At 40.2% G+C, this 26,545-nt stretch overlaps 1 protein-coding gene across 1 annotated transcript in view; it reads left to right on the top strand.

Moving 5' to 3' along the window:
- HS6ST3 (heparan sulfate 6-O-sulfotransferase 3) overlaps positions 1-11,988 on the top strand; it is a 679,279-nt gene extending 667,291 nt beyond the window's left edge. The window contains exon 2 of the mRNA XM_012769726.3: positions 5,186-11,988. Within this exon, the coding sequence (XP_012625180.2) occupies positions 5,186-5,894 (709 nt within the window). The 3' untranslated portion in view covers positions 5,895-11,988. The remainder of the gene's footprint in view (positions 1-5,185) is intronic.
- The last annotated feature ends 14,557 nt before the right edge of the window (positions 11,989-26,545 follow it).

Here is a 26,545-nt window from a genome sequence, read left to right as displayed (position 1 = left end):
TTGGGAGTTACAGGAGCATAAGATGATGAGTTTTCATTGTTCTGTAGTTGGGAGAAGATTCATGAAACTGAAGCAAAGCTTGTTAACAATGATGGTTGGTATGAAAAAATGCTCAACATCATCAGTCATTAGAGAAATGCAAATCATCTCACTCACCCCAGTTAAAATGGCTTTTATCAAAAAGGCAATAACGAAAGCCAGTGAGGATATGGAGAAAGGAGTACCCTTGTACACTGTTGTCAGGAATGTAAATTAGGGCAACCACTATGGAGAACAGTATGGAGGTTCTTCAAAAAACTAAAAATAGAACTATCATATAGTCCAGCAATCCCACTGCTGGGTATATATCCGAAGGAGGAGAAATCAGTATATAGAAAAGATATCTGTACTCCCATATTTAGTGCAGCATTATCACAATAGCCAAGATATAGAATCAAAATAAGTGTCCATCGATAGATGAATGGATAAAGAAATGGTACATATACATGATGGAATATTCTATAGCCACAAAAAGAATGAAATCCTGCCATTTACAACAACATGGATGACACTGGAGAACCACATGTTAAGTGAGATAAACTAAACACAGAAAGATAAATCTCACACGTTCTCACCGTATGTAGGAGCTAAATATTCAAAACAGTAGATCTCATAGAGACAGAGAGGAGAATGATGATTATAAGAGGGTAGCAGGGACAAGAGGGATAAAGTGGAGATGGTAAATGGGTGCAAAAATATAGTTGGACATCATTTCTCCAGACATCATTTTTGTAGTTTTCTGTCTGAAAGTAGAAACATAAACAAAAGTAGAAGGAAGAAAATAGAGACAAGAAAAATGATTTAATTAATCACATTTTCAGTTGATATTTCTTCAATAGTTAGGTGCTCTTCAATCCTATTAGTTTATTTTTACTATTTTTCTAACTTTCTATTTTGACCGCTTTGCAGGATTTACACAAACAAATCGTACATGAGATTATGTCTGACCAATGCCATTCCCAAATGCTGTTAGCCACTTGGATCCCCAACCATAAGATGGGACGACTTGTACTTCATCATCATAAATGTTCCACTATACATTTCTATGTTTTGATACCAGTGTTAGTTTCAAGCGGACCCTGTTAGCTAGTAGAACTTGAAGACATTTGGGACTTAATTTTGCTTATGTAAATATCAATGTAGCTAGCTATCATTAATGTAATGCTAAACTGAATAAAGTTTAATTTGAAATCAGGACCATTTTAAGCTGAAGCCAGTTTCAGTCAGCTTTGAGATTATGTAGATTTCCAGTGGAATGGAGGTACCAGAAGCTCTAAGGCCAGTTTTCCCAAGTGAGGCAAAAGCCTCTTCTTCATATTCCAGCAGTTTCCAGTTAAATCTTTATGTCACCAACATTCGTAATTCACAGCCTCCAAATACTCCAACCCTTATGATTATTTTAAAAATCTGGATCATGTCAAATTTGAGACACATAATTGAGATTGAGACTTACCAGTTAATTGCTATCGGCCTTTTGTTGTTGTTTAAATCCTTTTGCGTTTTTTGTTTTCTCCAATTAACAGGGAAATTAGAAATTTTCCATTTGTGGTCTTATTTGACCCAATTCAAAGATCTTTCTGATTTCAATTCTTAAATCATTTGGCATCCTTAACCCACGAAATCATACTATCATTATTATATTTATATATGTATTATGCAATCGTTTTGTGAAACAAAATCAGCCTCTGCTGGTAGAATTGAAATGAGAACAAATCCCAGCATAGGACTAAAGCAGGATTAATAATGACATGTCCTATAATATCCAACAATAGTAACATCCACTCTGAGAAAAACTTTATCGTCAATATTTCCTTATGAAGCCCAGAAGCAGTGCCAGTCATTTTCTGATTTCCCCACTGACCTTTTGGGAAATTTTCATCCACTGATGGAATTGTCATTCCATCACAGTGGAAAACAATGGAGTCATGTAAGATGGTGATTGGCAAAAGCAAGAGCTCGGGCTCATCTGTCCCTGGCAGAAGTTTCAGTAAATTCTTCCTCCTGATTTAAAGGGAAGTGAGTATTACATAAGATTTTAAGGTTTCTTTAGTACATTTCAAAACTGTCTGGTTACCTAGTGGTAAGGCTAGACAGTCAAAATAACAGAATATAGAAAATGCATAGTTTTAAATATTACAGTTCAATTTCTTTTAAAAAGCAGAATAAAAAATACTGCACCTGTAATTTCCTTTTTTTTTTTTTTCATTGCTTTTACTAGATTCGTATTTTTGCAATACAGGTTAGCTTGACCAAGTTGAACAAGTGCTAGGTTGAATTATTCTTATAAAATATGAGATTTTTCTCTTTATAACATAGTTACTATTTTTTTTCTTTTTTTAAATTTCAGCATATTATGGGGGTCCAAGTTTTAAGGTTTCAAATAATGCCCTTGCCCCCCTCCCCCCACAAGTCTGAGCTTCAAGCGTGACCATCCCCCAGACGGTGCACATCTCACTCATTATGTATGTGTATACCTGCCCCCCTCGCCCCTCCACCTGCCCAATACCCAATTAATGTAGTTCCTATGTGTCCACTTAGATGTTGCTCAGTTAATACCAGTTTGCTGGTGAGTATATGTGGTGCTTGTTTTTCCATTCTTGGGATACTTCACTTAGTAGTATGGGTTCCAGCTCTATCCAGGAAAATACAAGATGTGCTATATCACCGTTGTTTCTTAGAGCTGAAGAGTATTCCATGGTATACATATAACACATTTTATTAATCCACTCATCAATTGATGGGCACTTGGGTTGTTTCCACAGCTTTACAATTATGAATTGTGCTGCTATAAACATTCAAGTGCATAGTTACTATTTTTTAAAGTAAGTCAAACCTGATTAAATCCAAGTTCTGTAATTTACTACCAGTGTGACCTTGAGTAGCTTATCTCATCTCCCCAAATCCTAGCTTATTCAACACTAAGTGAAAAAAAGAAATTGTAACATAAACTCACCTCACAGGATTTTGAAATGCGCTTAGCGCCATGAATGGCATCTAATAAGTTTGCAATATCAAGGGTCTTAGGCACTAGGCTACAAGAAAGCACTTGGCATCCAAGTGGTTCAGTAAGTTTATCTAAATAAAATTGTATTGTCATGACTTTTTAAAAAACTTAAAAACTTTTGCCCCCAAATATTTAAAAAAGTATTTTTCCCTAAATGGGATAGTCAGTGATTAGTTAGACTTGGAAGAATGAACTATCTCCTTTAAATCTAATATAAGCCTTCAACAATTTATTCTTTCCTGGTATATTTCTCAAGTTCCTCTACAGGTTAGGCTCTCTTCCGTGGGAATTAGGAAAGTGTTTTTTTTCTATTGACTTCGCCTCTCTATTGAGCTTATTGTCTCCATTGATGCTTAGTTCTCTCACATACTCAAAATGTAACATAATTTTCTTTCCCCTATCCTTTCCTCACCATTCCTTTGAAAGCAACAATAAAATTTCCATACCAAAGCCATTTGGAGAGTTGGGTGACAAGCATTTCTCTTCAACTTAGAACTTGTCCTGATGTGACAGCCTCAATCTTTAACAAAGAAGTGAAGATGAGTAGTGTGAGAAGAAAGGGGCCAGAGAGATTTTCCGCCTCTTACAACTTTCTTTTTTCAGCTTCTTCTTTATGCAAGTTTACAACATCCTTCGATTTAAATTTGCAGGAGGTCTCCGACTTAGGAGGGTTCAAGGTCTGATCTTTCAACTTTATGATGGTGGAAAAGTGATACACATTTAGTAGAAACTGTACCGATGCAACGATTCTGTTTTTCACTTTCAGTAGAATATTCAGTAAATTACACAAGATATTCAACACTCTATTATGCGATAAGCTAGGTGTTAGATGATTGTGCCCCATTCTAGGCTAATGTAAGTGTTCTGGGCACGTTTAAGGTAGGGTAGGCTGAGCTGCGAAGCTTGGTTCTGTGGCAAGTGGACCTCCAAGCTCTGCCCAGACACTCTTGGTGACCAGGTTGGGGCGGGCAGCCCCATTCCATAGGTAGGCTGCTCAAATTCTGAGCAGAATTTTCATTATTTTGAACCAATATTTACTTTCCTTCAGTGCCTCCTGTTATTCTGCCCGTCTCTCAACGTCTCCAGAAAGTTCTTGCTTTCTTTCTACCTCTTTAGGGTTCTCTTGGCCTTTTAAACCAGAGGTTTCCTGATCTCTGTGGTCATTCTGAACATAACCACTTACAAATATATTTCTTTTCAATATTCCATTAGATGTCATAAGAATGAGATAAGATCTATGATTATAATAGCCACAGTACCTGACAATTAATAGGCACTCAATAAATATAAGTTACAATTTTGTTTTATAAATACCCATGTTGTGCTCAGGAAAGGAAAAGAGTTTTGCAATCAAATAGGCCTAGAGTAGATTGCAGGTCAAGTATTAACTTGCTCTAGGATCTTGGGCGATAGTTGTCACTTTTCTGATCCTCTGTGTCCTCAGATTTTGTTAAAAAAAAAAAAATAGTGATAAAACCCACTTGACAAAGTTATGTTAACGACTACCTGTGCTAGCATTCACAGAGCATGTAGCACAGTTCCTAGCATATAATAGGTGCTCAGTTAAGCTTAGTCTCCAAACCCAACCCATCCTTCCCCAGCCCCACCTATGTCATAATCTAGAATAGCAGTACAAAGATATAAGGTTAAGGAAAATTGGGTTTCAGTGTTGCCCATTCTAATTTCATGACTTGGATAAATCACTTAACCTATCTGCATGTTTCCCTATCAAATAATATCCCATCTACTACAAAGGTTTATTGTAAGGATCAAATAAAATCGTGGCAGATGGGTGATAAATTTTAAAATCAGGGTGTTTTTCCTAAATGTAAAATGTTGTTACTGCCAGTAGTAATTTATCAGTGAATAATTGCTGCATGAATGAATAATCTACTCCTCCCACCCCAACCCTCCCCTCCGTGCAGCTGGGAGGAAAAGGCCAGCGAACTTAGCATTGAAAACCAGTCCATACGTGAGCATGGAAACACATGCACCTGGTAGGCACAAATCCAGGCAAACCATCCTACATGAACATGTAGCAGAAGAGCCCATTGACTCAATGCTGATACAAAATTGCGGAAGTTCAGAATCCCTCTGTGAGAGTTGCCCGACGACTGACACTGTCCCTCTGATTTCTTGCAGGAATTTCTATTACATCACAATGTTGCGGGACCCGGTGTCGCGATACCTGAGTGAGTGGAAACACGTGCAGAGAGGGGCCACGTGGAAAACCTCCCTCCACATGTGTGACGGAAGGAGCCCCACCCCGGATGAGCTGCCTACCTGCTACCCTGGGGACGACTGGTCTGGAGTCAGCTTGCGGGAGTTCATGGATTGCAGCTACAATTTGGCCAACAACCGCCAGGTGCGCATGCTGGCCGACCTCAGCCTGGTGGGCTGCTACAACTTGACTTTCATGAACGAGAGTGAACGCAACACCATCCTGCTGCAGAGCGCCAAGAACAACCTGAAGAACATGGCCTTCTTCGGGCTCACCGAGTTCCAGAGGAAGACGCAGTTTCTCTTTGAGAGGACATTCAACCTCAAGTTCATCTCCCCCTTCACGCAGTTCAACATCACGCGGGCTTCCAACGTGGACATCAACGAGGGGGCCCGCCAGCGCATCGAGGAGCTGAACTTCCTGGACGTGCAGCTGTACGAGTACGCGAAAGATCTCTTCCAGCAGCGCTACCACCACACCAAGCAGCTGGAGCACCAGAGGGACCGCCAAAAGAGGCGGGAGGAGCGCAGGCTGCAGCGGGAGCACAGGGGCCACCGGTGGCCGAAGCAGGATGGGGCCGCAGAGGGGACTGTCACTGAGGACTACAACAGCCAGGTGGTGAGATGGTGACCCCCTGCCCTCTCCTCGCTCTCTCTCTGGGAGGGGGAGGATGAGCCGGCACGTTGACCCTCTGTTGCATTACCTTGGGGAGCACTTGGGCCATGCTGAGGACATCTGGCTGTATGTGCCTGATGTGGACACCTGCTTCCTCTTTGTCTTCATTTTTATCCAGCTGGAGATTATCCGTCTCGTTCTTTTGTTTTTCTCTGCATTTTTCAATCAGTGATGTGAAATAGGGTGGGACTACGTCCAGTAGAGCCCGGTTTGGAAGGTCAAGGAGAGAAGCATCAAAAAGGAAACATTCCCGGAGATCTCTGCGGTGGCAGAGGTTATAGTTTGGGTTAACTGGAACCCACAGAAGCTCACGAGAAAACCCAAATGACGGCTTGGACGTTCTGCTGAGACTGGTCTGTTACATACTGTCTCTGTCCTGAGAATATTTAAAGAGAGAGAAAGGGAAGAACATTTCAGCCCTTAGATGAGGTTTTATGGCAACCCCTGCTTGGCCGTCGGCTCTCCTCTTTGAACTCTATTGGATTGCTATTTAAAACAAAAGTAATGTGTTTTGTTGTTGCAGTTGTTTTTAAAGAAAATGACCCCACTGTTGACCATTGCTAGAGACCCACATCCTAAGCCATGCTAACCCCGCTCCCCCAATCATTTAGGGAACAGGGAGTGGATAAAGGACAGGGGAGGTTGTGGCCCCTGAGAAATGAACATTGGTGGGACATTTAGGGCAAAACTTGCTTATTTGCTGATGCCTAAGGAAATCACGCTTTACCAATTTTTATTTTCAACGTGAGTAATGACTGACAAATTAAGGGAGAGAAAAATTATCAGGAGGATCAATATATGTCTAACATTTCCAAACTGGCTGCAGAACCTGAGTGTTTAAAGGAATATTCCAGGGTTTTTAACCTCTTTAGAGCAGTCTTCTTCTCTGATATGGTCCTGCCAGGCTTGAAATTCTGCTACCACAGAGGAAAAGTTGTTTAAAAAGAGCTCGACCATGCTTAGGCAGCATGTATAAAAATATATATTCGAGGTCACTAAATGAATAATAACTCTGATGTAGGCCAGGAGACATGGAACACCATTAATGGGACAGTTATCCCAGGAGTTGAGACAGACTCTACCTCCCAACATCGTAACTATCTCCAGCCTGATAACTTTTTGTTTTTCTACATGATCTTTACGTGTTGTTAGACTGTGGCAACCGCCAGCAAATCAGGCTAGGGTGTTTAAAACTGGACCAAAAAATGTGCTGCATTGCCAAGTGCCCCTTAGAGTCACCCCTTCCCAATCACAACTGCCATCACGAGAAATTTTTGAATAATAAGGAAGAAGTATGGAAGGGGGAAGAGAAAGCCTTTGCAAGCGTTTGTTAGGCAGATCAGAGCAGGTGGAAAGTTTCACAACAGATTGATCTGATCAATCCCTTCAAGGAGCTGAGGGCAAAATGAGTGAAACTCCTCAATCAGATTGAAAAGCCTATTTCATTGATATCCCACATGTTTGATGTTTAAGCCAGCTTTGCGTAAGCCACTTCTCAGCCTCCAGAATACTCTCTCTGGGATTGAGTCAGTCAACCCCTAAGCATTCATGGATTGTCTACCTGCACGGTGGGGGCTGGTGGGGGGAGCAGTGTCTCCATCCAACAGAGATCTGGAGGAACTTCCCTCACTGCCCAAGAGAAGACATTACTGGGTGGTTCCCTTGGGCCAAGAACCAAGGTTGGCCCTTTTCTCACCTTAAATACATTCTGCACAACAAGGTAGGTATAGTTAGTCCCAGTTTCTTAGATGAGAAAGGTGGAGCCCGCAGACAGTAAGTGGCTTCCTCGCAGATTGCAAGCTAGGTCCAGCTGACTGCAAGGTGCAAGCTCTTTTGTAGTCCATCATGTTGTCCATATGCGTTAAGGGCTCATGCTGCCTAAAGCTTCCTGCCAATCATGCAAGAAGCCATCTGTTATTGCACAGAAGTGTTTTTCTGTAACCCATGTGGGTGGCACAACTGTGACAGCAACAAGCTAACAGCACTGACCCAGCACTGTGCTGCCTTGGGTCAGGACTTACCCCGGCCATGTCACTGACCCTTCAATGAGCTGAGAGAGTGATGACTTTTCAGGCAGCTGTACTTCTTAAGCCATACACAAGGGTGAGTTTTAAAAGGGGCCAAGTAAATATTGCCTGTTAGTTGGTAGAGGTTAAGCTCACGAAGTATTTGTGCGTCCCCTTCTGATGATTTGTTCCTAAAGTAGGGAGGGCAGGAGGATTGTGGCTGGGATTCATGAGCAGCGCTCTCTCTCTCTCTCTCTCTCTCTCTCTCTCTCTCTCTCCCTTCACATTTTGTTCTTAGGATCTAATGTTCTGCCTAGAATAGCAGGGCTGCAAATTATCCCTCTGCCTGCCACTGTGACACACTCACACGCATGCACACACAATAACAACCCGGTGTTTTGTCATGTGGAAAATCAAAACAAGTTAGAAAGCACTCGAATTGTTTCTTTTTAACTCACTTTACATTTTTGGCAGGGAATCCGCGCATAGCAGAGACTTGGAGGCAGCCCCTGCTAACTCCACACTGTTCCTTAGGCACCTCGGGGCTCCTATCAAAGGCTCCCCCTGCCTTCTGCTGAAGGTGAGTTGTGTGGTTCTCCACTGGAGACCGGGTGCCCGGATGCTCACAGGAGAAACCAGCTCTTTGTGTTGGCCCAAGGCCAGTGTAGAGCAAATTAAAAAGACCGACATGGGCTTCCTCCCTCATATCATTTCATTCTAAAGCAGTGAGCTTGTCATATCCCTGGGGTACTATGTTGATCGAAATGGAGAGGTAGGGAAGCAGTTTGTTCTCTGAAAATTGACTGCCCACCTACACGCGGAGTGATGCCAAGGAAGTGATGCCAGAGGAAGGCACCTGGGCCTGCGGGTCCATGGAAGTCAGCAGCCTGAAGTCTCAAACCAAGTCACCTCCACATACATTAGTGTCAAAAGTCTAAGAAGAGGCAAAAAAACAAAAACAATAATCCCCAGGGGTTCCTACATCTTATGAACTCCTATAGTTCCCAGATAGATGTTCCTTCCCTTTTCTTGGCAATGGCAATGCCAGTGATCACACTGGGATGAAGTGTCTTTGTGTACATGTGTGTGCCTGTGTGTGCCTGTGTGTGTGTGTGTGTGTGTGTTTAAATTTTATTAAGGACTAAGATATACACTATTCTGTCTCCTTCTAGCGTTTGGGACCTGGAGAAAACTACCCTGAGAATTCTCTGGATACTTGCCCCAATAATTGATAATATCAGCAATCAGTGTCAGATAGCAGTGAGCGATATCATGTGTTTTATTAAAAATTATAAAGACTTGTTTCTTCTCATCTAAAGGAGGTAACCTTATCATGAACAGTTTGATCAGAGGTTTGAAATATGAGGATGCCATTTGGTCATGCCTTTAAAGAAACTTTTTCAAAAGTCTGAGTGGAGATAGTAAAACTATTGAGAAGAAAGTTGCCAAGATAGACCTAGCAAGGAGGTTAGAATAGATCATTAAAATTAAATATGAATGTATTGGGTAAGATTCCCATTTAGTGGTTTTAACAGAGAAACTCAAAATAAGTGATTTAAGATTGAAGTTCTTTCTCTGTGATTGAAAGACAAACTGGTTTGACAGCCCTGGTGTGTGACATTGCAGAAGCCCAGGCCCTCTTGTTGCTCTTTCATCTTAAAGTATAGCCTCTGTTTCCTGGACCAAATGGTTGCCACAGCTCCTGCCATCTCATGTACATTTCCAACAGGCCAGAGGAACTGAAGGGAAGTTGTATATGTTGCTTACAGTCACATCTCATGGGCTAGACCCTAGACATTAGCCACATCTAGCTGCAAAGAAGGAAATGTCTTTACTATTGGTTGCCACATGCCTTGATAAGTGTGGAGGTCCTATTATTAAAGAAACAGTGTGAAAATACTGATTAAAAACTATCATTATCCAACACAAAAGAGAATCAAAAAACATTTCAAGTCTTTTCACTGTCATTTATTTCATCATATAATTTGCAAAAGATAGGATTAAAATTTGTCATTTTGTATAGCATTTAATGGTTTTCAAAGCATTTTTATATTTAGTATCACATTTGATCTTTGTTAAAATCTTGTGTGTTAAATACGACCTCTATTCATTATTCCATTTGACAGTTTGGAATGGAGATTCAGACATGCTGAGAGATGTCTCAAAGATTCTAATTTATTAGCAAGAAAGTTGCTCAGAGCCCCAGTCTTTCGACTTTGTAGCATTTCCTGCTATTTAATGCTACTCAGCACCAGTATGGGACTGGCAATTGCAAGATGAAATCTAAATCTTTATGGATTTATATCTTCCCTTATCTTTTTGTGGAACTGCAGTGACTTGGAAAGTGCCAAAGACTGGTCAAGTTGACTCTCAGCCTCCTGCCTCCAGTGAGGGGTCTTTTTTTAGGAAAGAAATGTCCAAGAAATGGGCCATGTTGCAGGGGAGACCAAGAAGCACTCAGACTCAGGGGAGACATTGAAACACTTCTAGCTGGGTGTCCACCCCATCCGACCCCAAACCCATTCAAGATGAAGGCTGAGGGAATGTGCTCGCCATTTCTTAGGGAAGCTCAGTGTTAGAAATATTCAGAATCAGTCGCTGCCTGATTAGCAAAGCTTAAGGGGTGATCGATATCACCCCTATTAAAAAAAGTTTCCCTTTCTCTACTTCTTCTTCCCAGCTCCCTGGCATTTTATCAGTAATGTATTGCTTTAGTCCGCAAAGGTTTAATTTGGTGTTAAATGAGTCCCTTTGCACATTCGCTGGAGAGAGGAAATGCTTTAAGCTGTCATAAGCTAGCATCTTCACGCAGAGAGTTTATCTGATTTCTTTCCAGCCGTGACCTCTAGCTGAGAGGAGAGTCCTGTATAATGGGATCACTTAGAGATGGGAGGTTAGGGAGAGTAAGGGTAATTGTAGAGGAAAGTGGGCCTCCCTCCTGAAAGGGAGACAGATCTTTCCAAAACTAAACACATGCCACGCAATACTGAAAAACAGAAAAATAACTAAGATACAGTTTTTGTCCTCGAGAACAAGGGCAGGCTGGAAACGTGTGGACTGTAATTCTTATTGCTATTTGAAAGAAATAAATGAATGAAGATGTTGAGACACGAACAGAGCATTGGGATGGTTTTAGGGACTGCAGGCTGATTGAGCTGGAGGAGTGGGATCAAAGAGAAAGCTGGGTTGAACCTGGCAAGAATACCCTGATCTGATCACAGCTGTGACTCTAAGGTTTTCCTTTCCCATAGTTTTTGTGCTTCCACTCATCACCAGAACCCCAGCTGATCTCTCCAGGCTGGGTAGCAGGGCTGGCCAAGTCTGGGGATTCTACCCATTTTGTGTCATCTGGGGAACATGCAATGTGTTCTTTCTCCAGGGCACTCTTGGTTTTCTTTCCCATCCTCTCCCTCCATCTCCACTGGACACTAGCCAATGCCTGCTCTTCTCTCACTGCATTCACCTGGACACATCTGAGCTAATTCCCTGAAACTTTGAATTAGCCCTTCCGGGCCAGTGGGCGGGTTCTGAGACCTGTGTGTTTTGTAGCCTAATGGACAGAATGCACACGGACCCATCTTCGCAGCATGCTGACAGAAGCCACCTGCCTTGCAGAGGTGCTGACATTTCCAGATGACTGGCCTCCCTATAAACACCAGCAACACCTGCAAGACAAAAGTCCCTGAACTTCCAGGCAAGGACTCAAGGTAACCTAATAGTACTCCGGATCTGAGAAAGCGGATGCCCAGATGTTTCTTGAGCCTGTGTTCCAAGATGTCTATGGAAAAGACTGCGACTGTCATCTGTTGGTGCACTCAGTGGAACCTCTGTGAGCTACACGTTCTGCTGCACTATAGGAACTCATCAAAGGGCCAGATTGCAAACCCTCGGTTGTTGGCAGGGAAAGTGTTCTGAGGAGCAGAGTTTTGTGTGATTTGGTCATTGTCACATTTGTCTCCCTCTTTCTTGTCATTTTTTTTAATCTTGTGGTCATCTTTTCTTCTCTTTTTTTTCTTCTGGAAGAACTTTCTGTGTTTTGATTGCATTATTTTTCTTTTAATGTATCAGCTCAATGTTGGAAAGAAAAATCTGGACTTTTATCTGGTGCCCCATTTTAGATGTAAAGATAGTTATTCAATAGATAGTAAATTATTTCTCCTAAGAGATATTTCCTTTTGTTTCTGTACAATAAGATGTATGAACTCAGTTACTAGGAAATTGTATTGTGGCATTATCAACCTTTATTGCTATTTAAAAATGATAGTTTGTAGAACTGAGGATTTCCATTGATGTGAAGCACAATTTAATGACTAAGTTAACATATTAAACTGTTGTGATGTCAAGAACAATTGTTTTCCCCTGTGTTTTTGTCAGAGACATTTTTGCAAAGTGAAAAGAGTTGGTTAAACACTTTAAGGGATTTATGGAAATTGAATCCGCGGGATCAGCTTTGTCAAACTCTGAAAATCCATGCTTTGGATACAAATGTGGTTATTGGATGTGAAACTTTAAAAGCCATAAAAGACAAAGAAAATATGGATTGAAACAATTTAGAGTCTCTGGGGCCAGGGAGGATTTCATAGACTCTCAAGCACATAAAGCTTCTGAAACCACAGTTATCAATGACCCTCTCCCTCCGGGCTCACCCCTGCATGTTGAAATCTGCTGTGAAATGTGGAAGGGCCCCTTGGAGAGGAGAAGATGAGATTAATCTTAGAGAGAGAGTGGTGGGAGAGATGCAGGGATTGGAGCAAAGGAACCAGGAATTGAATCTAAAAGAAAGAAAGAGAAAAGGAAGAAAAGGAGGGAGGACATGAAATAGAAAGAGAGAACAGAAGAAGAAAACCTAAAACAGTAATGAACACTAATATGGGCCTCTTCACAGTTTCTATGTAGAATGCTTCAATATGAGAACTTTTAAAAATAACTAGATCCTCAATCGATCAACACCTATGTGCACATACGGAAGTAAAGCTCAACAGAAATCAAGCAGGTGGGAGTGGGGAGGAGGGGATGGGTAAATTGACACCTAATGGGTACAATGCCCACTCACTGGGTCATGGACACACTTGTAACTTTGACTCAAACTGTGCAAAAGCAAATCATGTAACCAAAACATGTGTACCCCCATAATATTCTGAAATAATGAAAATAAAATAAAAATTAACTAATTCCTATATTATTCCATATATTTAAGCAAAGAAGAAGAAAATTCTAGTAGAGAAAAAGTTCATTCATTCAAAATTCCCTTGAACTATGCAATTTATCATTTTTTTTTTCCCCTTTGGTGGTGTGAATTGTGGATTCCTCTCTTGCTTATGGATGGGATTTGTGACCTTGGAAAAATATCCTTTGACCATGTCCTCCCATCTAATGGGAATCATAAGCAAAGGGAACTTGACTTTAGAACAACAGAAGTAGCCACAGGAAAGGCTTCAAAAGAGGGTGAAATTAAGCACTCACGACACATGGCAGGTACACACACAAAGAGTGGGACAGTTTGGGGACTTTTGTTTTCCAAGAGAAACGTCAGATAAGAGAAGGACCTAGGAATCCTAAGGTGCTCCTCTTTCCCTCTACTCACCTTGAAAATGGTGTTGAAAATAAGATTGAAAAAATGTTGACAATATTATTAAAAATCTACTCTCAGTATAATACTGTTTTGCTCCCACAGATCAGTTTTCATATCAAATATAAACTTGCAAATTAATAGAGCATAAAACAATCCAACATAATTATTTCTTTATTTTATAAACATTGTCAGTTTTTTAATGATTACAGAGTAATACACGATATTAGATAATTTGGAAAATATGAGGTACTTAAAAATCCATATATTATAGAGCTAAACTCTGAGATTGCTTTGATCTATTTTGCATATATTTTTATGCATTAGCAATTAGAGTAAAATGTTAAATAGCCAATGTTTTAGGAAATTGCAATCATACAATCTATGCAGTGGACATATGCATATTAACATCTTAGTTACCATTCTTTGAAAACATAATCTTAATGGCTGCATGTAATTTAACTATCCCCATATCTGTGGCCATTTTGGTCATTTTTAATTTTTCTGCTAATATAACTAGCACTGAAATTAATGTGTTTATACACAAGTAACATCTATGCAAGTGTCTTTGTACACCTGTTAGGGATAGGACTGTGGACCACTGATGTATCTTCCCAACAATTCAGAAAGAAAAAAAATTCAAGATTATCAAAATTACATAGATGCAGCTAAGTGAACTGTGAAAAATTTGAGAAATAAGTCATCTATATAATCAAAGAAAATTATATGTATCTCTCTAGAAGCAAACTCCCCACCCCTCCCTGTGGCCCAGGACTGAAGTGCTCATTCTTCCAGATGTTGGAAGCTGCTGTGTGATACGTCTCAGCTGAGTCTCTCTCAAGGACTTGTCCTAAGGTCATTCTACCTTTTGGGGCCGGGTCCCATCTAATGATGCTGCTATGGAGATAGAGGCCAGTTCTTGTGACTAGCACCAGCTCTGAAGGATCATTTCAGCTCCAAACACCCTGTGGGCTCAGCTGAGGACTTCGTTGCCAAGCATCCCAGTTCACGTCCTTCTTCTGCTTCCCCCACGGGAGATCCCAGTCGACTTTCTGCACACATATCTCCTTCACAGACTGCTTTCTGTAAAACTAAAATGTAGAGTTGCCAGAGAACCCTGAGTTCTAGCCTTCAAGCCTTCTGCCTGAGTCTCTTCTTTGCTCTGGCACCTGGAGATTTGCCTTCCTCTCTTTTGAGCTCAGCTATGTTTTTCAACGTTATTTTCGCGTATTTTGTCCAACATTTCTACTTGTTTTGAGCTGAAAGAGGAATCTGTGTTAGCTCAGTTGGGCAATTCACCTGAAACAAGTCTGCTCTTAAATTAAAAAATTTTCTTCTAGTCCATATTTCTATTGCTTTTGCATTTTTTGGCACTTTATCACATTCCTTCCAGATTTTCCTGAATAACTCTAGATTTTCCTGAATAACTTTCACTCTTTTCCTACTTTGGGGGACTTTGCTCTCTGTTCATGTCTTGCATAAACTTTCTTATTTGCATTCAATCCCTTTGATTTTTCATTTTCTATTTATGCTTATATTTTATATATTTTACCTTACCTTAATTTTAGTTCTCAATTTTTAATCTTACCTCTATGGTTAGATTTTTCATCTAGATTTTCTTTTTTTTTTTATTTATTGTTTTCAATCCTTAATTTAATTAGTTTAGTTTTTATATTTTATTTTAAACCTCTTCAGTTTCATCTATCTCTTAATGTTTGACCTTTAATTTTTTTCATAGCTTAAACTCATTTTTCTATCAAAGTGTATTTCAATTTCTCATTGTTGTTTGTAGCTTTCCGTTTTCCTTTATTTTGAAGCAAACTTATTTTTTTTTTAATTATTTTTTTTTATTTTGGCATATTATGGGGGTACAGATTTTAAGGTTTCAATAAATGCCCATTTCCCCCCCTCCCCCCAAAAGTCTGAGTCTCCATCATGACCATCCCCCAGATGGTGCACATCTCACTCACTATGTATGTATATACCCACCCCCCTCCCCCCTCCCACCTGCCCAATACCCTATTACTGTAGCACCTATGTGTCCACTTAGGTGCTACTCAGTTAATACCAGTTTGCTGGAGAATATATCTGGTGCTTGTTTTTCCATTCTTGGGATACTTCACTTAGTAGTATGGGTTCCAGCTCTAACCAGGAAAATATAAGGTGTGCTATATCACCATTGTTTCTTAGAGCTGAATAGTACTCCATGGTGTACATATACCACATTTTATTAATCCATTCTTTGATTGATGGGCACTTGGGCTGTTTCCACAGCCTTGCAATTATGAATTGTGCTGCTATAAACATTCGAGTGCAGGTGTCTTTTTTGTAGAGTGTCACTGGATCATTTGGGTAGATGCCCAGCAATGGGATTGCTGGATCAAATGGTAGATTCACTTGTATCGAGAAGCAAACTTATTTTATTTCTATAATTTTTAAGCAATATGTTGTGCTCAGATAATTCCACCTACACAATTTCTACTTTTTGAACTATATTGAAGTTCCTTTGGGGCTTGGCGTATATTCAGTTCTTATAAAAATTTCATGGATACCTGAAAGAATATGTATTACCTTATTAAATTACATATATAATACAACATAATACAATATAATATAGAGATAGCTAATATAAATATATATGAATTATACATACAACTGTATATTAATATACATTCCTGTATATAATCATTTAAATTGTGTATGTATATGCACACATATGTACATATGCACACATATATATAAAGTATGCTTAATTTATTAGAGATAAAGTATGTACAAAAATCTCTCACTACAGTTGTATTAGCCATTGATAACAAGTTTTAGCTTATATATTTTGGTGATTTGTTATTTAGTGTTCATGACTTCCATATTCTTCACTGGTGAAGCTTCTATTCTCAACAAAAAAAATCTTTCTATGTCCTTTAATATCTTTTGCTTTAATTTTTTCTCTCACTGTTAGTATTAATTTTAAGGTTTTATAAGTTATGAGTAACATGTAGTTTAATTCTTTGTCTTTTAGTTTTAGAATTGTTATAATTTATAGTTTACTGCTTTCTGTTGTTTTCTTGTTTTATGAGTTCTACTATTTATGCTTTCTTTCTGTCCCAAGAGGCTATGATTTCTTTGTAATCAATGTTAAGAATGCAACCACATTTATTTGACTTCCCTTTCCTTTATGTAATTTGAAGATGTTCACATTTATACGATTCCCTCCTCCTGCTTCCAATTGCTTGTTTTAATTATCTGGAGTAACAATTCTGGATGGGAAATAAGCTTGGGCTTTAGATTTATATTTTTGTTGTTGCTGCAACTATTCTCATGGTTAACGTTACAACTATATCAAAAGGAAGGAGGTGGGATGGCAAAAATTCCGCAAGCTGAAATCTCTCATCCCCATCTGAAAATACTGAGTTACTTTCAAAGTCAAGTCCTCACAGTTCCGGGTGATGCTTGCAGGTATCTGATCATTTAAATTATTCAAAGAGTTATTGCATGTGAAATGAGAAAACATGGAGATAAAGAGGAAATTAGGACCTCACAAATTAGTGTTTGGAAGCTATGAGGACAGCTTGCTTTCACACTGTCACCAGTTCTTGTGAATAATGTTTGTTCAGTGAGAAAAAAATAAAGGAGTGAAAATTGTATCAGAACTATAGAAATACAACTGTTTTCGGGTCTAATTTGTGGCCAGCTAAGTCCATCACAATATGTACAAGGCAGGGGAGGAAAAAAGTGACTTTCTGTAGTATAGAGTATGATTTTTTTTCTACATTTAAGAATAGGGAGGGGTAAATTCACACCTCACGAGCACAAGGCACACTATCTGGGTGATGAGCACACTTACAACTTTGACTCAAACGGTACAAAAGCAATTTATGCAATCAAAATGTTTGTAGCCCGGTAATACTCTGAAATTAAAAAAAAAAAAGATCTAAAGGAAGAGAGAAGAAACAGAATATAATTTTAAGCTATTTCCATGTAAGAACATAGTCAATTTTAATATTAAGGTAACAGTTTCTGAATAAATATAACAAAGAATTTTTTTTTCTGGAAAGCAAAGATAGTGTCTTCACAAATCCATGGTGCTCACTGGATCCAGGGCACAGCCGGGTGCTAATGTTCTCCCCTGCTTGTTTCCATACCTACAGGTGTTAGACTACAAGAAGTCATTAAATCCTTGCAAATCAGGGCATCGCTCCCAGGAGCCCTGCCAGGAAGCCTGCCAGTTAAGTTTTAAGCAAAAGCATATACATTACTATTCTTCTAAAAAGCCACTGCTGCATCACGTGTGCAGATGCAAATCACCTCCAGGAATCTGCTGCCACCAGCTCCTGCTCACAAGGTTTGAGCTCAGTCGCCACTGGAGGAACCACACACCCCTGCTAATATTTTCATTTTCTTTGCTGTCTAAAAGCAAAAGCCATCCCTAGGTGAGATTCTGAAATTTGGAAAAGATACATAATACATTCAGCTGCACACCATGATGTTGCACGTCTTGGTGTTATTAATTACCAGTTTTACTAAAAGTCCTAGATTTCATTAATTCTCAACAGTTCCCAAATGCAGATTATCAAGATTATCCCTCCCATGATAATTTCTACGACTCAGTAGAGTATTAGTATAGATTATATAATATCGTCACCACGTAACTCCATAACTCCATAATATCGTAACTCCATAACCCAGAATGATGATATTTTAATGTTTTCACTGTCTTCTTCCTTCCTTTCTTTTTATGATGCTTTTTCTTTCTATCCTAAAAACATTCACTTAGCGTTTTTTTTTTGTGTGTGTGTGTGTGTGTGTGAGCCAGGCACAATACAAGGTATTGAATTTAAAAGAATAGCATCCTTCTAAGCCAAAACACTTTAACAATTTTAGTAATTCCTTGCATACTCACAAGCCAAGTGACAGGTATTCTAGAAAAGACACTTGCCTTGCCCCCCACAATAGCCTTAGGGAAAGTCTCCACCCTCAACTATCTGAACCCACACACCCCACCTTTCTTGTCCCTTGTTGTGCACAATTTATTCTGTAACAGTATTTTGCTTTGTGTTCAGATGCTCTTCCTTTCTCCGTGTGCCATGACTCACTACCACAACCAGCTTTGCATCGCTCCATGCCTAGCTCAGCACCCAGCCTTCCAGCTCCTACACACACCTGAGTTCCTGATGCCCCAGGGTTGAAGGTCGGGTGTATTCTTGCCCTCTTTCATCCTGTATTCTGAACTTAAGATCCTCAAGGTCAAGAACAATTTCTGCCTGTTCGCTATTGTTCATTTGTACTGAGCCTGGCACATAGAAGATACTCAGTATATATTTGATGAATGCATTAGTAGGTGAAAGAATAGATGAGAGAATAAATCTTACACTCTTCTTGGGCAAGCTGAACAAATCCCATAGTGTTCACAATGACCTATCTTCTGATGAGTCCCAAATAGACATCGCTCCCAGGTTGCTATTGTTAATGAGCTAGTGAGCACCTGCACCTAAACATCTTCCACTCAACTCCTCAATTCAACTTGACTGATCCCAAATGAAGCTCATTATCTGTTCTTTTACCATCTGAAAATTTTTTTTCTGTATTCCCTTAACCTCCACTTGAATAATGATTTGTACAGCTCACGGGGTCGCACAAGGTAGAACCCCAGTCACCCTATCTCTGGTTCCCCATCCTCAGGACACTGTCTCCAAAGCCCATCCCTGCTTTCTGTTCCCACAACCGCAAGCCTAGTTTAGAATTTCATCCTATCCCATCCTGTTTGTCAATAGGAGTTTTTATACCTATTTTAATCTTCATAGAACACCATAAGGCATTATGAAGTTATAACTGAGTATCAGAGAAAGTAAATAATAACCACCTAATGGCTCCATGGTTGCTAAGTATTGAACTTGGGATTTGCTAAGATTTGAAGTCAGTTTTGCTTCAACCTAGAGTCCAAATTCTACTCTGCAGTAATTGTTCCCCCAGCCTTGGAAACATTTCCTCTCAGCCCAGCTCCACCCTTCCAAGGACTTAGTCATGTCACTTGCCTGCTTAAGCTTCTTCATGGTGACCATTGACCTGAAGATCATGTAAACACTGCAGTGTGGCATTTAGGACCAGTCAACCCATATCCACCATGTCATCTACCTTTTTTAATTTTAAATTATTTGGGGCATATAAAAGTTGTATATCTTTATAGGGTATGTGTGATGTTTTGATACTGGATACAACATGAATGAATCAAATTAGGGTAACTGGGGTATCCATCACCTCAGGCATTTAACATTTCTTTGTGTTTGGAACATTCCAATTCCATTCTTTTAGTTATTTTAAAGTACACTCTAACTTATTGTTGACTACAGTCACTTCGTTGTGTTATCAAATATTGTTCATTCTATCTATATAACTATTTTTTGAACCTATTAACCATCTCTACTTCATCCCCTCTTCCCCACTACCCTTCCCAGGCTCTGGTAACTATCATTCTACTCTCTGTTTCCATCAGATCTATTGTTTTTAATATTTAGCCCCCACATGTCTGTGAGAACATGCGAGATTTGTCTTTCTGTGCTTGGCTTATTTCATGTAGCATATGGTTTTCCAGTTCTATCCATGTTGTTGCAAACGGCAGGATTTTATTCTCTTTGTGGCTATGTAATATTCCATTGTGTGTATGTACCACAATTTCTTTATCCATTCATCCATTGATGGGCACTTACATTGATTCCATATCTTGGCTATTATGAATAGTGCTGCAATAAACATGGGGGTGCAGATATCTTTTCTGTATACTGAATTCCACTCCTTTGGATGTATACCCAGCAGTGGGATTGCAGGGTCATGTGGTAGTTATGCTTTTAGTTTTATCAGGAACCTCTATACTGTTTTCCATAGTGGTTGTACCACCATGTCCTCTCGCTTTCTGCTAAATCTGTCCTATATTCTAGGTATACAGAATTTCTGCAGAATTCTCCCAAATGGTCTGGGGAAAAATGCTTAAGGAGATCATTGAGTGGATGAGGGTGGAGTTGATTAAGACTATAAAGGAAGACGTTAAAGGACAGCAGAGACCTGAGCAAAGTCAGGGCGGATGGTCTCTAGTAGCAAAATAGCCATTTTGTCTGAGTAGGCAACTATTGTTCTACCTGCAATGCAGAAAGAGAGGAGAGAGGAGGAAGAGACGGAAAGAGAATTCTTTAGTGAGTTATACAATCTGGAATGATAACTATTGATAAGAATCTAATTTGATATTCAGGTACCATCACAACATTGAAGTCACACACTACAGGCAGGACTATACTCGTAAAGACATTCCTGACTCTTCTAATGAAAAGTTTTGATGTGCCTGTCTTTGGTTATAACAAGGTGGGGCCCACTGGGAAATTTTGTCCTACTTCTACTTCTTAACCAGTCTTCGGAGAGAGAACCTAAGTACATATTGGCAACTGAATTTAAAAAAACAAAAGCAATCTGGCAAAATTGTTCAGGTTGGTGACAGAGAAGAAAGGATATGATTATGTCTAGTATAAATTTAATATTTTCATGTTTAATTCTGTGAGGACAGGTAATCCTAACCTGACATTTAGTTAACCAGATATTTATATTTCCCACTGATGTTGCTACCCTGGATTCTTTTGCCTGAATAACTGGGACCTACCTTATCATGAAGCAATATATATGTTGTTATAGGAGTTGGGCTTCTTAGTTTGTTTTCCTACCTTAGGACTCACTGTCTTGTTAGCATGTGGTTCCTGGACTGTCTATGGATTTCTTTGATGAAAGCCTCAAAGTAAATTGGTTTGCTTTACCTCCTGAGATGGTAATTTAGATAGACAAGAAGAATCAGACTCCAGAGCACTCTCATTGGTCTTTCATGATCGAATCTTCCTGTAAACAATCAGAAATAGGCCACAGAAATAGATTAACCCCTTGCTGGCAGAAAGAAATCCATCTGAGACTTGGGATCCACCTGGCTCTCACCTCAGCTCTACCACCACCTCCCAGGGCTCCCAATCACGAGGCATCCTCATATGTCCAGGATGGAGAGGGAGCCTTCCAGCATTCCAGGCAAGGCTCTGGCCTCCCACCCATTCCAGGCCTCACTCACTCCCACGCCGTAGGGGGAATGGTCTGTCATCTTTGGATACCTCAGGCCTAAGGTCCCAGCTGGGACCAGCCCTCCCTCCAAGCACTCATGCTTTGGATGGACCCCCACCCTCAAGCCAGGATGGATTTTGGGAAGAGGTTTGCACAGGTCCTGGACACTGTGCAGTGTTGTTTTGGGCAGAGAATTCTGGAGTCCTGGGCACCTGGAACATGGAGAAGAAGAGGCGAGGTCACAGGCTTCAATCATGGCCCCACAGAATTCTTTCCCATGGGGAGGGGCACAGCTGGAGGAAAGCCAGGGGCCCTGATTGCCCAGGTCTAATGGTTGTCTGCCAACTGGTGTTCACGCTCAGCCCCTCTTGGCCTCAGAGCTGGCAACTAGCAGTGTGCTTGGCCCGGATCTCACAGGCAAGTGTTCGTGAAGGAGACTGCTTGGGAAGATGGAAGAGGTAGGTGGTTGTCTAGTTGTGACAATCTCCTTAGCCAATCATAGGAGGTGCCTGATGTTTTCCCAAGAGTTCACTCCTTTGGTTATTCAAATATGGGGAATCTCTAAGAATCCCATTAAAATATGAATGATGCTCAGGATCTCTATTCTCTTCATCTCTGAATTTCAAGGCTCTGAAAATGTAGTCTATAAATAACTGTTAGATGAATATAATTGAACAAAAAATTACGAGATCAGGTCATGTCTGAGAGCCTTCTCAGCTAACATCTGAACAAATTCTCTTCTCCCATGAGGAATGGCCAGGCAAGAAGGAGGGCCCAGAAGGGACAGTAGTACATGCACTGCTAGGGAGTAGGTTGCCACTACAGATGTTGTTGCACATACACCCTAGTAATAAATCAGCCTTTTCTAAGTTTCTAGATGGTGGTCAGATGGCTTTGGAAAAAAGGAGAGGGCAGGCCACAGGGTAGCACTTCACCTACACAATCACCTAGTGGTCAGAGACATGGCACTTCCAAAGAGGCCAGCATATTCCTTTTGTGCCTTCCAGACACTCTGTAGGCAGGTCAGTGCTCAGCACAAGTCATTAGCTATTTTCAGGGATATGGAAATACCTACTTGCTCCGCTCCCACCACAAAACCTCTGCTCTGGTTTCAGTTCTAGCCATCCTATTTCACAGTAAATTTGAGGCATAACCTGCCTCAGATCCTCCTGGCAGTAGGTGGAGTCTGAAGTTTAAGTAGATAAGTAAATACCCGATGTTTATTTGTACTGGGCAAGCTGCATGAACTGAAAGGTGAGGCTTTGGATTATTGCTTTCAGGTTTTGTCAACAAGCTGGTTTTCCAGGATGCAGATGCCAAGTGCACTGTAAATATAAATGGAGAAGTCATGTGCCCCATGCTGGGAGAGGTCCAGTCCTAGAACTTATTCATCAGGTCCTCTATTCGAGGGCCCTGAACACTTTCTGTTGTCACCCTAGAAATAGTATTTCAGCTGTTCTTAGGGGGAAATAGGGCCCTTTGTCACTATCAAGTTACTTGATTCTTTTCAGCAAACACACACACACACACACACACACACACAAAATGGGACATTTTAATGCCTTCCCGTTGAAGACCGTAAGCCTTTTCATGTGGCTTTCAGCCATCCAGGCTCCTGGAACAGTGACTTACGATCTAAAGTAAGAGGCAAAAGGTAGGAGCACAGTCCATTTACTTTCTCTTTTTGCTAATATTTTAACTTACAGTCCAGGATCTAAACATACTTTTTAAAAAAAATTTTGAAGTATTAAGGCGATACAAATGTTTTTGGTTACATGGGTCACTTTTGTAATGTTTGAGTCACAGCTATAAGTGTGCCTATCATCCAAATAGTGTTCATTGTGCCCATTAGGTAGGTTTTTGCCCCTCCCCACCTCCTCCCTTCCCTCTCTTGATTTCCACTAAGTTTTACATTCCTCTGTGCACATGTGTGCTCCTCTGTTAGTTCTACTTTAATATCAAGTAAATATGGTGTTTGTTTTCTATTTCTTGTGTTACTTCACATAGGATAAGAGTTTCCAATTCCATCCAGATTGTTGCAAAAGGCATCGATTCATCTTTTTTATGGCTGAGTAGTATTCCATAGTATACATATACCAAATTGTGTTAATCCACTCATGAATTGATGGGAACTTGGGTTGATTCCATATCTTTGCAATTGTGAATTGTGCTTCATTCAAGTTCAGGTGTCTTTTTGATAAAATGTCTTCTTTACCTTTGAGTAGATACTCAATAGTGGAATTGCTGCATTGAATGGTAGGTCTACTTTTAGTTCTTTGACCAATCTCCACACTGTTTTCTATATAGGTTGCACTAATTTGCAGTCTCACCAACAGTGTATAAGCATTCCCTTTTCTCTGCATCCATGCCAACACCTGTTGTTTTTAGACTTTTTAATAAAAGCCATCCTAACCAGGGTAAGGTGATGATATTTCATTATGGTTTTAACTTACATTTCCCTGATGATTAGTGATATTGAGCATTTTTCCATATGTTTGTTAGCCATCTGTCTATCTTCTTTTTAAAAGCTTCTGTTCATGTCTCTTCCCCAATTTTTAATGGGGTTATTCATTTTTTTCTTCCTGATTTTCTTAAGTTCTTTATAGATTCTGGATATTAGCTCTTTATCAGCTGTATAACTTATGAATATTTTATTACATTCTGTAGGTTGTCTACTTGCTCTGTTGATTATTTCCTTAGCTGTGCAGAAACTTTTTAACTTAATCAAGTCCCATTTATTTATTGTTGTTGCTGTAATTGCTATTGGGGTCTGAGTCATAAATTCTTTGCCTAGGCTGATACTTAAAAGAGGGTTTTTTTTTTTCTTTTTGAGACAGTGTCTCACTCTGTTGCCTGGGCTAGAGTGCCGTGGCATTAGCCTAGCTCACAGCAACCAGAAACTCCTGGGCTCAAGCAATACTTCTGCCTCAGCCTCCTGAGTAGCTGGAACTACAGGCATGTGCCACCATGTGCAGCAAATTTTTTTCTACATATTTTTAGTTGTCCAGCTAATTTCTTTCTATTTTCAGTAGAGACAGGGTCTTTCTCTTGCTCAGGCTGGTCTCGAACTCCTGAGCTCAAACCATCCACCCACCTCAGCCTCCCAGTGTGCTAGGGTTACAGGTGTGAGCCACTGTGCCCAGCCCCTAAAAGAGTTTTTCCTACATTTTCTTTTAGAATTATTATGGTTTTGTGCCTTACATTTAAGTCTTTTATCCATCTTGAATTAATTTTTGTGAGTTGTGAGAGATAAGGATCCTGTTTCATTCTTCTGCATCTGACTATCCTATTTTCCCAGCACTTTTTATTGAATAGGGATTATTGTCCCTACTGTATATTATTGTCTACTTTGTCAAAGATCAGTTGGCTATATGTAGATGGTTTTTTATCTGGGTTCTCTATTCTATTCCATTGGTCTATGTCTCTTTGTGCCAATACTATGCTGTTTTGGTTACGATAGCCTTGTAGTATAGTTTGAAGTCTAGTGATGCCTCCAGATTTGTTCTTTTCATTTAAGATTGCTTTCAGCATTTGGCCTCTTTTCTGGTTCCAAACAAAGCATAGAAGGAAATAAAATATCTGGGAATATACTTAATCAAGAATGTGAAAGATCTCTACAAAGAGAACTATGAGACACTAAGGAAAAAAATTGCAGATAATACAAACCAATGGAAAAACATATCATGCTCATGGATTGGTAGCATCAACATTGTTAAAATGTCCATACTACCCAAAGTGATTTACAGATTCACTGCAAACCCTTTCAAAATGCCAATGTCATATTTCATAGATCTAGAAAAATTAATTCTACTCTTTGGAGCAGCCACTCCATCAGCCTGGTCGTTCAAATGCAGCTGCTTACAGGGGCTGCCTTAGAAAGGGGAGCCCTGGCTGAGCTGTACTAGACATGCAGCATAAGGGGAAAATGAACCTGTGTTGTGTTAAGCCACTGAGATTTCCATAACCTATTTTGTATGACACAAAATCAAACATTAGTTATTTCCAGGAAGAAGAGAAGTGGCCAGGCACAGTGGCTCACACCTGTAATCAATCCTAGCACTGTGGGAGGCCAAGGTGGTGGATTGCTCAAGGTCAGTTCGAAACCAGCCTGAGCAAGAGCGAGACCCCATCTCTACTATAAATAGAAAGAAATTAGTTGGCCAACTAATATATATAGAAAAAATTAGCCGGGCATGGTGGTGCATGCCTGTAGTCCTATATACTCGGGAGGCTGAGGGAGCAGAATAGCTTGAGCCCAGGAGTTTGAGGTTGCTGTGAGCTAGGCTGATGCCACGGCACTCACTCTAGCCTGGGCAACAAAGGGGGACTCTGTCTCAAAAAAAAAAAAAAAAAAAAGAGGAAGTACACTCTAGCTTTGCCTCAGAATACCTGGCTTTTCGTTCTGCCTCTTCCTATAGGTGAGGTCTTAGCCAAGTGATTTAAACTTTGGGAGTCTCTGCCCAGCTGATCAATCTCACAGGGTCATCGAACAAAACAAGATAACAAGATGCTTCTGCTTTAGAAATACAGTTGTTAGCCCCAGTGAGGGTTTCTGCAAACCTGAAAGAGCAAGACTTAGGGTTCTTTAGCTCCCAAGTCCTCCACGGGCCCCGCCTTGTTCTGAGCAGTGGAGGAGGGTGATGTCCAGCTCAGGTGTGACAACTGGGAATCAGATGAGGATGACAATAGGAAAATGACAAAGATGGAGAAGGAATGGTCCCTGTCCTTAGGGGCCTGGCCCCTAGAAGAAATAATACAAGATGCTTTTAAAAGGTTGTCAGGACACTTTCAATGTAACATTACCGGGTGACAAAGTGTGAATCACTATCAACCAGGAGGAACAGGTTGCACAAGAGGTGGCAGAGAGGGATAAAGTCTATCAGGGCAGGTGTATTGGGACACCAAGAGGTAGAAAGGTGCCAGTGTGAAATCACACAAACACACACACA

This window comes from Microcebus murinus, chromosome 13 (genome assembly GCF_040939455.1).
Source record: "Microcebus murinus isolate Inina chromosome 13, M.murinus_Inina_mat1.0, whole genome shotgun sequence".
NCBI classification, from domain to species: domain Eukaryota; kingdom Metazoa; phylum Chordata; class Mammalia; order Primates; family Cheirogaleidae; genus Microcebus; species Microcebus murinus.
Note: the sequence above shows the minus strand (reverse complement) of the source record. Positions and strands in the feature narration are given on the sequence as shown.